This window comes from Eleutherodactylus coqui, chromosome 2 (genome assembly GCF_035609145.1).
Source record: "Eleutherodactylus coqui strain aEleCoq1 chromosome 2, aEleCoq1.hap1, whole genome shotgun sequence".
Lineage (NCBI taxonomy): Eukaryota > Metazoa > Chordata > Amphibia > Anura > Eleutherodactylidae > Eleutherodactylus > Eleutherodactylus coqui.
This window is the reverse complement of record NC_089838.1, coordinates 86502696-86515231: the sequence shown is the minus strand read 5'-3', so window position 1 is coordinate 86515231 and position 12536 is coordinate 86502696. Positions and strand designations below refer to the sequence as shown.

The following is a 12536-nucleotide window of genomic DNA, read 5'->3' as shown; positions in this document are numbered from 1 at the left end:
ACGCCAAGTTTGCCCAGGCGTATGCCCCACAGATAAACATTGCAGTAGACGAGTCCCTGGTACACTTCAAGGGGAGGCTGAAATTCCGCCAGTACCTGCCCAGTAAGCGGGCACGGTATGGTGTGAAGTTGTACAAGCTGTGCAAAAGTACATCAGGGTACACCCACAAGTTCCGTATTTACGAGGGGAAGGACACTAAAATTGAGCCCCCAGAATGCCCCCCCGTGCTGGGAGTAACAGGGAAAATAGTGTGGGAACTGGTGCACCCACTATTAGACCAGGGTTACCATCTGTACCTGGATAACTTTTATACCAGTGTCCCCCTGTTTCAGTGCCTCGCTTCCAGAGGAACAGTGGCATGTGGCACTGTTCGGAAAAATCAAAAAAGCCTCCCTAAGACGCTGCTTGGGCAACTGCTCAGAAGGGGTGAGAGCCGGGCCCAATGCAGCGACAATGTATTGTGCGTTAATATAAGGACAAGAGGGATGTCCTTATGTTGACGACAATACACGGCCACAGCAGTACCCCCTGCCCAGTACGAGGTACCAGTGCAGAGACCCCCAAACCAGACTGTGTCCTCGACTATAATAAGTACATGGGAGGGGTCGATCTATCAGACCAGGTACTGGAGCCCTATAGAGCCATGCGGAAAACACGGGTGTGGTACAAAAAACTGGCCGTGCACCTCGTACAGATGGCACTGTATAATGCCTACGTGCTGTTCCGAGGTGCAGGCCACAGGGGGACATTCCTTGAATTTCAAGAGGAAGTTATCAAGGACCTAATATTTGGGGACCAGGAGGTGGGGGAGAGGCCCAGTACTTCTGGAAGCGAGGCCACAAGAATTGTACCAGGGCAGCATTTTCTCAGTAAAATTCCCTCCACTGCGACGAAGGGAAGGACCCAAAAGAGGTGCAGAGTGTGCTACAAACAGGGGATAAGAAAAGACACCATATACCAGTGTGAAACGTGCCCCACACAACCCGGCCTCTGTATAAATGAGTGTCTTAAGATCTACCACACGTCCCTGAAATTTTAATTTTTTTATTGCCCTGACGTTTTACCCTGATGTACTTCGCACAGCTTGTACATAAAGCCACATGCTAAGTCCTTCCCTTCTGAGCCCTGCGCCCTAAAAACAGTTTAGATTCACATATGGGGCATTTCCCTGTTGGGTAACATCATGGGTTACGTTTTCTCCTTCTGCCCCTGGTAAAAAATAAAAATCTGGGCCTAAACTGAGCATTATTGGAAAAATGTGAATTTTTCGTTCTCAACTCAAATTGTTAAAAAAAATTCCTCAAATACCTGTGGGTTCAAACCGCTCACTACACCCCTTAAAAAATTCCCTGAGGGGTGTAGTTTCCAAAATGGGGTCAGTTGTTGGGGGTCTCAAATGCACTGGTACCTCAGGGGCACTGCAAACACTACACGGTGTCTGAAAATTATTCCAGCAAAATCTGCATTCAAAAAAAGCGCTCCTTTCTTTCTGAGCCCTGCCATGTGCCCAAACAACAGTTTACATCCACATATGGGGCATTTCCGTGCTCGAGAGTAATTGGGTAATGCATTATGGACTATGTTTTCTCCTTCTGCCCCTGGTGAAAAATGAAAATCTGGGCCTAAAGCTGAACATTATTGGAAAAATGTGATTTTTTTTGTATTGAACTCAAACTGTTAAAAAAATTCCTCAAATACCTGTGGGTTCAAACCGCTCACTACACCCCTTAAAAAATTCACTGAGGGGTGTAGTTTCCAAAATGTGGTCAGTTGTTGGGGGTTTCAAATGCACTGGTACCTCAGGGGCACTGTAAACACTACATGGGGTCTGAAAATTATTCCAGCAAAATCTGCATTCAAAAAGCCAAGAAGCGCTCCTATCCTTCTGAGTCCTGCCATGTGCCCATACAACAGGCTACGTCCACATATGGGGCATTTCCGTGTTCGAGAGCAACTGGGTAACGCATCATGGGATACGTTTTTTCCTTCTGCCACTGGTAAAAAATATAAATCTGGGCCTAAAGCTGAACATTATGTGAAAAATGTGATTTTTTTGTATTGAACTCAAATTGTTAAAAAAATTCCTCAAATACCTGTGGGTTCAAACCGCTCACTACACCCCTTAAAAATTCACTGAGGGGTGTAGTTTCCAAAATGGGGTCAGTTGTTGGGGGTTTCAAATACACTGGTACCTCAGGGGCACTGCAAACACTACATGGGGTCTGAAAATTATTCCAGCAAAATCTGCATTGAAAAAGCCAAGAAGCGCTCCTATCCTTCTGAGTCCTGCCATGTGCCCATACAACAGGCTACGTCCACATATGGGGCATTTCCGTGTTCAAGAGCAACTGGGTAACGCATCATGGGGTACGTTTTTCCTTCTGCCACTGGTGAAAAATGAAAATCTGGGCCTAAAGCTAAACATTATGTGAAAAATTGGTTTTTTTCGTATTGAACTCAAACTATTAAAAAAAATTCCTCAAACATCTGTGGGTTCAAACCGCTCACTACACCCCTTAATAAATTCCCTCAGGGGTGTAGTTTCCAAAATGGGGTCAGTTATTGGGGGTTTCAAATGTACTGCTACCTCAGGGGCACTGCAAACACTACATGGGGTCTGAAAATTATTCCTGCCAAATCTGCATTCAAAAAGACAAGAAGCGCTCCTTTCCTTCTGAGACCTACCATGTGCCCATACAACAGGCTACGTCCACATATGGGGCATTTCTAAAAACTGCGGAATCTGGGTAATACATTCCAAGTTTTGTTTCTTTGCTAACTCCTACTGTTTTATATAAAAAAAAAGGTTTTATATTGAAAATCAGTAGAAAAAAGGAACTGTTCTAATTTTTGATGCACTTTCCTTTAATTCCTGTAAAACATCTAAAGGGTTAATAAACTTTCTAAATGCCATTTTGAATACTTTGAAGGGTGCTGATTTTAAAATGGGGCAATTCATGGGGGATTCTGATATACAGGCTCGGCAAAACTATGTCTGAACTGCATTGGTCCTTAAAAAATTTAGATTTTGAAATTTGCTAGTAAATGTGAAAAATTACTGCTAAATTTATATACTTTGTGGAGTCTGCAAAAAGTAAAATAACACTTAAAAAATGATTGCTGTGTAAAGTAGGCCTATGGGAAATGTTAATTAATAACTATGTTGTGGTGTTTGACTTTCTATCTTACAAAGAAAACAATTCAAAGTTTGAAAATTGTGAATTTTTCCAAATTTTCAGTAAATTTGGATTTTTTTTCCTAATAAGGACAAAATTTATTGATGAAATTTTTACACTAACATAAAGTACAATATGTCACGAAAAAACAATCTTAGAATCACCTTGATAAGTAAAAGCATTCAAAAGTTATTAGCACAGAAAGTGACAGATGTCAGATTTGAAAAATAAGGCTTGGTCCTTAAGCTCAAAATAGGCCATGTCATTAAGGGGTTAAAGGACCTGTTATGACATCACTGGGCTGAGCATGTAACTCACTCGATGAAGGACCTGTGATAACGTCACCGTCGTGCGATCAGGGGCGGAGCTTGTAACTCAGTCACTAAAGACAAGTGGCTGTTAGAATTAGCACTTTGATTTCAAATTGAAGATCATTAGGTATCTCTACACTAGCACATCTATCAGTGAAGAAATCTCTTGTTCTGTCCAAGCAACTCAATATCATTTGATTCCAGGAGATAAATACAAATAAATTGCACATACATTTCCCACATATACATAAACCTCTGCTTTTCTGTGGCAATTCAAATATATGTTGAATATTTTCTAAAGGAACTAAATGATAGTTTTAATGTCATGATTAATTGGTGTATATTGTTCTCCATGATATGGTCTTTTTGCACTGAGCTGAACACTCACAATAATTGACAAACAAAGTTAATTCTTACTTTTTTCTATTTCATGACCCCATTTCTATATTTGTGTTTAGTCACAATTAAAGTCAGCATGTTCCGCACACTGGTATTGATTACGTAGGTATTTACTCTGTAAATGGATAACCAAATAACATGGCCACGGATAGAGCGTTCTATAAAAAACTGACTTGTTTACCTCAGAATTATTCTCCAGTACTCTGTAAATGGATAACTAAATAACATGGCCACGGATAGGGCGTTCTATAAAAGATTGACTTGCTTACTTCGGAATTATTCTCCAGTACTCTGTAAATGGATAACCAAATAACATGGCCACGGATAAGGCGTTCTATAAAAGATTGACTTGCTTACCAGGGAATTATTCTCCAGTACTCTGTATATGCATAACCAAATAACATGGCCACGGATAGGGTATTCTATAATAGATTGACTTGTTTACCTCGGAATTATTCTCCAGTACGTTCCATCTATATACTTTACAACTAAACATTTCCTCACATTTCAATAGAGCCGACAACCTATAAACATGAACTTTAGAGCAATCCTATCAATTTCAATGATTCTTCTGTTTCTTTACTTAGGTAAGTCACCATTTACTGTAGTCTTTCTATATATTTAATTTAAAGTCATTTTAATTGAGACAATGTAGCAAAATATAGTAAACCTCTAAAGATGAGACTAAAAACTAAAGGGGTCGTACCAAGATTGACTTTTATCACCTAACCACAGGTGATACCTCACTCATCTTCCATGGAACTGCCAGAGATAGCTGAGTACTTGACTATTTTCATCAGCTCCACTAAAATGAATTGTATGACACCGCATATATGTGACCACCATTCTATTTATTCTCCACATCACTGCAGGTAAGCACAGCAAACACGCAGTGATGAGAGGTGGAGAACATAGGATTCCCATTCTTGGAATCAGTGACAGTCTCAACAATAAGATCCCCACCCATCGGACTTTTACCACCTGTGGAAAGGTGATAAGTCAATCTTTGTAAACCCCTTTAACCTACAGTAGACTATAAAAACATCATAATCAGCATGTCTGCCAATGCTGTGATTTTCATGTAATTGCAGGTACTACAAAGACTAACCCTATTTCAGATGAAGGAAATGAGGTAAAATCATGGTACCTGTATGGTAAACAACATACTTTATTGTCATGCTCTAAATATTAGCTATGCATGCTATATTACTGTTACCAATTTCTTTTCTAAAGTAAAACGAGGTCTAATATGCAGTTAATTTATGTATAAGAACATTATCACATGAGTGCAAGTGGCTGCCACTAACGCTTGCATTTTGCCAATACTTGCCGAGCTGAACCTGCAGGTCCACAGAATACTAAATTAGCTAACAGGAAACCAAAATAATTAGAATAACAAAATAACTAGGAATACAGGAAACAGGGAATTGTAGGTTTAAAATGTCCAATAATTACCTTGATTGATTGGCCACAGAACAGGTGAAATAATTAGCTTATAACTTGCTGGAAGTAACACAGCTGTCGAAAGTTAAGAAAAACATGAATGTGAGTAATATTGTAGTCCAGGCTGCAAAGCAAGACATAGTTTTCAATAGTGCATGCTTACAGATTTGGGAAATTTTTAGTCAACATAGTGATGAATCATAACAATAATTTCAATTGATAATTTCTATGGTCATAAACTCAGTAAATTTTATTAACGTAAGTAAAAAATTATAAAAACAAAATTATGTTCTACTACTTTGACATTGTCATTGACTTCTACAAGTTACATTTTCATTGACAATGAAAAAATGTCTTTTAAGGCCGCCTGCACACGGCTGGGTCAGATCCATTGGGGTAATTCTCGTAGCGGACCCGACCAGCGCCAATGCAAGGACCAGTGCAGGTCTCACTTTCTCCCGCGGCTTCGGCTCCTTGAGGTGCCGGCTGTCAGCCAGCCCGCGCATGCGCAGAGCAGAGCCGGGGCGCCGGGAGAGACATTTCTATGCGGGCCTCTGCGAGACCCGCACAGAAATAGAGCATGCCGCGATTTGTTTTCCGCGTGTATTTTCACGCAGACAAAACGCGGCCATCTGCATAGGATTGCATTTTGCAATGCAATCCTATGATTGCAGAATTGCCGCAAAAATTTCAGCGCGTGCAGGGGGCCCAAGGGACTCTTCAGTTCTTCTGAGCCCTGTAGAATAAAGTTATGGGCTCATAGGAGCTGAGGCCAGCAGGGTCACTCTCATGCTGTCAGCTCAAAAAGCTACAGCTTTGTGTATTCAGTACACTACGTGAAGAGGACTATGAGCATGTGCATAAGTAGCCTCTTGTATACAAGTAGCGACCTTGCAGCTCAGCCATTTAGCTCCTGTGAGCCCATAACTATAGTTTAAGGCATTTATTGAAGCTGATAGAGTCTCAGTAGACTATGGAGATTACCTGTTCAGCGATAATAATGGCAAAATCTTTTACAGCCTAACTGCGATATAGGTGCACCATCAAGATGCCCACTGAACTATGATCCTGTATGTGGCAGTGATCAGCATACATATGGAAATGAGTGTCTGCTTTGTGCGGAAAAGATGTAAGTATTATTACAGTTTTCTTCATATTGCATCTGGCCATAGCTTTCTGTCCACCACTAAACATTTATGAAACTGACATATTATGACTATAAAGACAATGATGAGGAAGACACTACATTTTGGTCCTGTGCTCATCCATTGCTTTTCAGGATATATACTGAATATTTCAATCCTATTATGGTAGAAGTGTGCCTAAATAAAGTGTTTCCACTTACTGGACTGGATAAGTGGGCACTCCTTGAAGTGCTCCACAGAGAACATGCTACACCATGAAAATTCCTTTGCAGCATTATTTTCAGGGTATGTGTAAAGAAACAAGTTATTCCCATTGATGCAGTTTCAGGTCCATCAGGGAAAAAACAGTCTGTGAAGCTAATTTTTGCAAAGTTATGACATCAATGTAAAATCGTTTTATGTCATTTTTTTAATGTATCACTAAGGATTAAATGGGTTCTGTCAGAAAAACAAAATTCATACTTACCCGTGCCGTATGTGGCTGGTCACTGGGAGGCTGCTGCTCCTCTTCTTTCCCTCCGGCAGCTGCCTGATCGCAGGGCAGATCGTTGGCAAAGTTCCAGCTTCCGACCATGCCGGGCGGCAAGTACTGCCGCCCGGGTCAGTGATCGGCGCATCACAAGTGACGCGCTGCCCACTGATTGGCCTGGTCGCATGTAACATCTGCCGTCCTTGGAGAGTCGACAGCGAGTGCACATGCATCCCTCTTCCCCACGCACTTCGGCACTTGCTATGGACTCTCTGAGGATGGCAGAGGATAGACACAGCCAGGTTGATGAGAGCACGCAGGAGCCACTGGAAGATGACCCCTCATGCACCAGGTAAACAGTGGAGGGAGAACAACAACGCGATTAGGTGAGTTAGTTTTTTTTTTTTCACTCTTTTTCTTTTTACTGGTCACACGCTACAGGGATGCAGGACAGGACACAGGTGAGTATACATTTTTTTTATTTTACTGACAGAACCCCTTTAAGTAGTAATGGTGCTTCTTAAAGAAATGGAAGAGGTTTCATCATAAGGCTACATACAGCTGTAGGTCTTTTTCATTGAAATGCAGCAGAAACTCCATAGGATGCTACAACCATGAGATAAATTAAGAAATAGTGATCAATAGAACATAATGTGTATTGCCATGGGGGGACTGGTGCATCATCCGAGGACTGGGCCCACAGCCAAGGAGACATCGGGGTAGAGAAAGACCTTGTCACGGGGCTCTCCCACCTCCTCTCCTGGGGATAGCTTGGAACTTGACCCTATTACCGCTTGAGGAGATTACAGGGATAGTAACCAGGGTTACTTAAGTCCAGTTGTCACTCGTGTATCCTTCAGATGTAAAAAAGTATACAGGGTAACTTTCTGAACAAGAATCGGGAATGGTCGGTTCTGCTCATTTACTGTAAACTCTTGAACTCAGATCCAAACAAACAGTCTTGGTACAAAAACAATAATTAGGAGTGGTGCAAGAGGGATGATTCTTGGGGTATTTGAATAAACCACAGTCCAAGTTATCTGAGCAATCGCTCTTCCAGGAAACTCTCTCACTTTACCAATTAGTTGAGGCACATTTGTGGTTAAACCATCCATTGTAAAGACTGCCCCTTATATCGTACCATTGTCGTGAACATCTGCAGTTGTGTCACTCCAGAACTACCAGGTGTTCTGACTGGCCCAAAGATTCTGTCTCAGTAATAATGATCGACAAATGATGGTCTGGAGGAAATATGGCAACTGGACTGATCTCTCTATCATTTTGAATCATCACACAGCTCGTCCATATGGAGTGATGGTTTGTTGTGCCATTAGCCTTAACAGCCAATCATCTCTACTATGCATCAGCATTGATTGATTGACTGCATGCTGTTATGTTACTGCAGTTGGTCACACTACCATATCTTCAGGGCATAACCAACTCAATTTTCCAGCAGGATAATGCTTGTCCCACACAGTGAACAGCAACATAATCAGGCATGTTTTTGCAAAGTGTCCAGGGAAATCCTTGTTCATCACGTTTCCTAGATCTCTCTCTAATTCAGAATCTGAGAGACATAATTGGACTTTAAGTGTATGCTCTTCCACAGCCTTGAAATGAAGATGAACTGTAGACTATGGTCAATACCACATGGTCAACACTACTAGAGGAGAGTATTCGAACACTGATTGAATCATTGCCACACTGAGGTAATGACTGTATCATCCAACATGGTGGCCCCGCTAATTACTGATCATACTGTTTATTGGGCCACAGGAAAAGTGTAACTGTTTGAAATTAAAACTGATTGTTCAGAACTTCATTTTCTATCTGTGTGATGAGTTTTGTCTAATTTTGAGTATTTCTTCATGGTGTAGCATTTTTCTTTGTGTAAAGTGTCTTAAACCTTTCCAATCTACTGTCTGACATCTGAAGACATTATGATTTAAGGCTGTACAGCTCCAGTGTTGGAACACATCCATTGGGGTTCTCTTACTGAGTTAAACTGCAAAAGCAGAGTGCTACGATAGGACAGAGTTCTAAAAGTATGGGATGGACAGGAGGAATCTCCAGGGTAAAGCAGGCATCTCCCCCTTTACCTCGCTGTACAAAAAATATTGGTGAAATCAAGGATATCCGATATATCAACAAAAATGCCAGGGCCCCGTAATAATGAAATCTGTAATGAGACTGGACAATGAAATTATTGAAGATTATTCAGATCATAGTAGGAGACGGGTTTCTGGATATAGATCCCTTTTTCTAGCTCCAAGGTCATACACTTAAATCCATCTTAGTGACATTTAAAGCCATGTTCAGAACGCTCATTACTGCCTATAGTTGGCACAGCTTCGCGTACTTTTTACTCTATACATAAATTTAAAACTATCCATACTTTTAAAATAAATTGCTAAATACAATGTACTTGAAAAAAACATATGTACATAATCATATATTGATTATATTGACTTCAATTTATTGTGTTAATAGGAATGGGTGATTTCAGCTGTCATACCTGCATAACATAGCAAAATACATAGCAAAACTGTCTACCAGTGAGATGGGAAGAGATATCCAAAAGAACTGGTGATTTGGCGCAACACTCCAAATATAGATAAATATTAGAGATCAGAGATAATGCAATGTGAAACTTCTCCTTTATTAAATAACGGGCTTAGCCATCATGGGAAAGCACATTTCGGGGTCATCAGTTTGGCTGGTTAAAATATACAGACTCAGGCCTCGTTCAGGCAAGCATGGTTTAAACACTGCTGACATGCAGGAATTCTTCAGTGAATAAGCTGCTCCATGCTCAGCAGAGCAGCCTGTTCACATGTCCGTTCTGCAAGCCGAGTGCTGCCGCACCTGCCATGGGAGCCTGTGGTCAGCACCATGGACAGCGGCACAGCACAGAGCTGACAGACGCGTCAGCACTCTATGTCCTATCTTTTTTACCTATGCAGATTCTGAGCAGGTTAAAAAGCTCCTTGTGAGCGCTGCCATAACAACGTATTGGTTGCTATAGAAGCACGGTTTACACGCTGCTGTATCAGCGTGTTAACCACGCTCGTCTGAATGAGGCCTGAGTAATAGGTAACGAGAGATAAAACTCTGAATGTAAAAGTTGATTAGAAAATAGAAAAATACAATTTTAATGTAATTATAAATATCAAGCACATTATTAAACACATATTTATAATATCAAAATGTAGCAAAATGAAAGTGTATAATATAAAATGTATAATATATAAAACAAATTTAATCCAGGTGTTCATAACAAACAATGACATTAGTAAGGAAAAACTCTATGGGAAAAGAATATATAGAAAATGTATACAAATCAATATAAACCCAGAAGTCTACTTAAAATGTCACATAATTAGCAAAATAAAAGATTGGCAGAAATGTATAAATAAAAATGAGACCACAAATTAAGAAAGATTGGTTTGAAATAGGAATGTCGCATATTATTGGATAAGAGCGGATTGAGTCCTAAATTGTAAAAAATATTGCCTAAAAAAGTGTTGATCGATGGGTTGAAGTGCACACTAATAGGAAAGGGAGATACAAAAGGAGATAACAAACAAAAAATTATGTTGACACTTATGAAATATGCAAATCTGTATATGAAAAATCGCCACATAATAAGCCTCACCAATTGGAGTCCTAAGAAAACCTAAGGATGGTAAAGTCCCAAATGTCAAGGGGAATCCCAAAGAAGAGATGAAAGTGTGAAGGCTGAAAAGTAGTTCATATAGGAAAAACTGCTGGACAGGTGGGGAGAGAAAGACAGCCGGACATCTTTTAGATTAGGCAGGAAAGAACTGCATTGATGGTACATTCCCCATAGATATTTTTCTCCCCAACACCCCTGAATTCCCGTTCCCTGTGGGCTTCCAAATTTAAGTTATTTTACTCTTTCATTCTCATAGCCAATTCGGAAACAGAGATTGGATGCACATCCTGCTGGCATTCAAACTCTCCTAACCTCCCTCCTTGATTTCCCCTCAGCCTATAGGTAGGCGGAGATTCAAATTTGAATCTCCCGCCTATTCCACATTTTTTTAATTTCCTGTAACTCTGCCCCTTCTCTGGTCAATCAGCGGACAGGAATTTGAATGTCCAGCTCTTTTTTCCCACGGACATTTCTGTCTTCCACCTTTTGGACACAGTTAAACATAATGTCAGAATTTAGGCGAGGATTAACCCATATGGCTACATGGAGCATATGCACGACTCCCTCAGATGAATGTGTTTTGTGCTATAACCTGTAAGAAAATGCACAGCCCTTTCTTTTTCCATAAGGAAGCAATCATGGGGATTTGGTACGTGGACATGTTACAGATATGACTTCTGCCGCAGGTAAAACAGGAAGTCCCCAGGTTTCATCTTCCAGGACAGGGCCCTCCCCCACATTTTCACAGTGTAGCCAGAAGTCAACAGGCGACTACAAAACAAATGGATTCTCCATTCATGATGATGGTGAACTTCTTCCTTAGCTTTCACTTTCCCTGGACCTTATGCCTTGTGTTCCTGACAGAGTGTTAAAGATAGCCTACATGCCAACCTTACCACTCACCATGCATTATCTGCGATGGTGCATTACACAAAACATTGCATCAGTTAGCCATGATACCGTACAATATATATGGTAGGAACTTGACTCGATGTGTGTCGAGTGACAAAGGAGCTTACACTGAAACCTCTCTAATGAGAAAAAACATTTTTGATGTTGTACAACAAAACTTTTTGAATTTCTATTTCCATTGATATCAAATTTATGCATCAGAGTGACAATAAACGTAAGTTATGAGTGTTTGAAATCAGGAAGATCATTTGTAATAACCCTGCATTTATGTAGGCACACTGAGAAATGTCTACTATGGGGTACAGTAGTTGGCGTTCTGAACATGGATTTAAATCTCACTAGTATGGATGAAATTTTATGATCCCGTCAGACTAAACAAAGGCATCTTTTTCCCTGAAATGTGTCCTTTGCTATGATTTGTATAAACGTCAATAATTTCACTCTCCAGTCTCATTGTGGATCTGATGATGTTTTTTGTTGCTATATCGGATATTATTATTTTACAGTCTTCTCTTTTCCCTTCTTGATGTTTCATCTAGCTGCAAATGATACCAGAAAGGTATCAAAGTTATGAGAAGAACAACACCTGTCTGGCTGGACTAACCTTGTCAGTAATAATGTGAATAAGCAGCTTATACAAACTGTGAGCATGTTATGTTCTTGTTTGATATCTTTCTTATCTTTTCCAGGAATAAAAACAATCATATTAAGATCACAAAATATGGACAATGCTGAGGATTTTAAATCTGTTACAAAAAGGTCAATGTGATCAATCACTCCTTGCTTCGTAGACCTTTACTGAGTATTGACATGATACAAGGAGTAGCTTTCATATGAATGTCATTATTGACAAAAAATATTACATTCACACAGAAACCTTTGTGCTAATAGTAGAAACAAAAACTGATGTTATAATAACGTAGACCTGCCAGTAAGGACCCAAATCCTGGGGTGCTTCATATGTTCTGAAATGTGTTACTTGTTATAATGACATGATTATTGAGT

The 12536-nt window shown here is 40.2% G+C and overlaps 1 protein-coding gene across 1 annotated transcript; it reads left to right on the top strand.

Annotated features, from left to right (window-relative positions):
- The first annotated feature begins 4340 nt into the window (after positions 1-4340).
- Positions 4341-12266, top strand: LOC136610584 (serine protease inhibitor Kazal-type 1-like). The gene is made up of 4 exons (XM_066589811.1): positions 4341-4473; positions 4978-5018; positions 6349-6458; positions 12221-12266. Exons 1-4 carry the CDS (start codon positions 4419-4421, stop codon positions 12264-12266), a joined length of 252 nt encoding a protein of 83 aa, XP_066445908.1. The 5' UTR covers positions 4341-4418.
- The last annotated feature ends 270 nt before the right edge of the window (positions 12267-12536 follow it).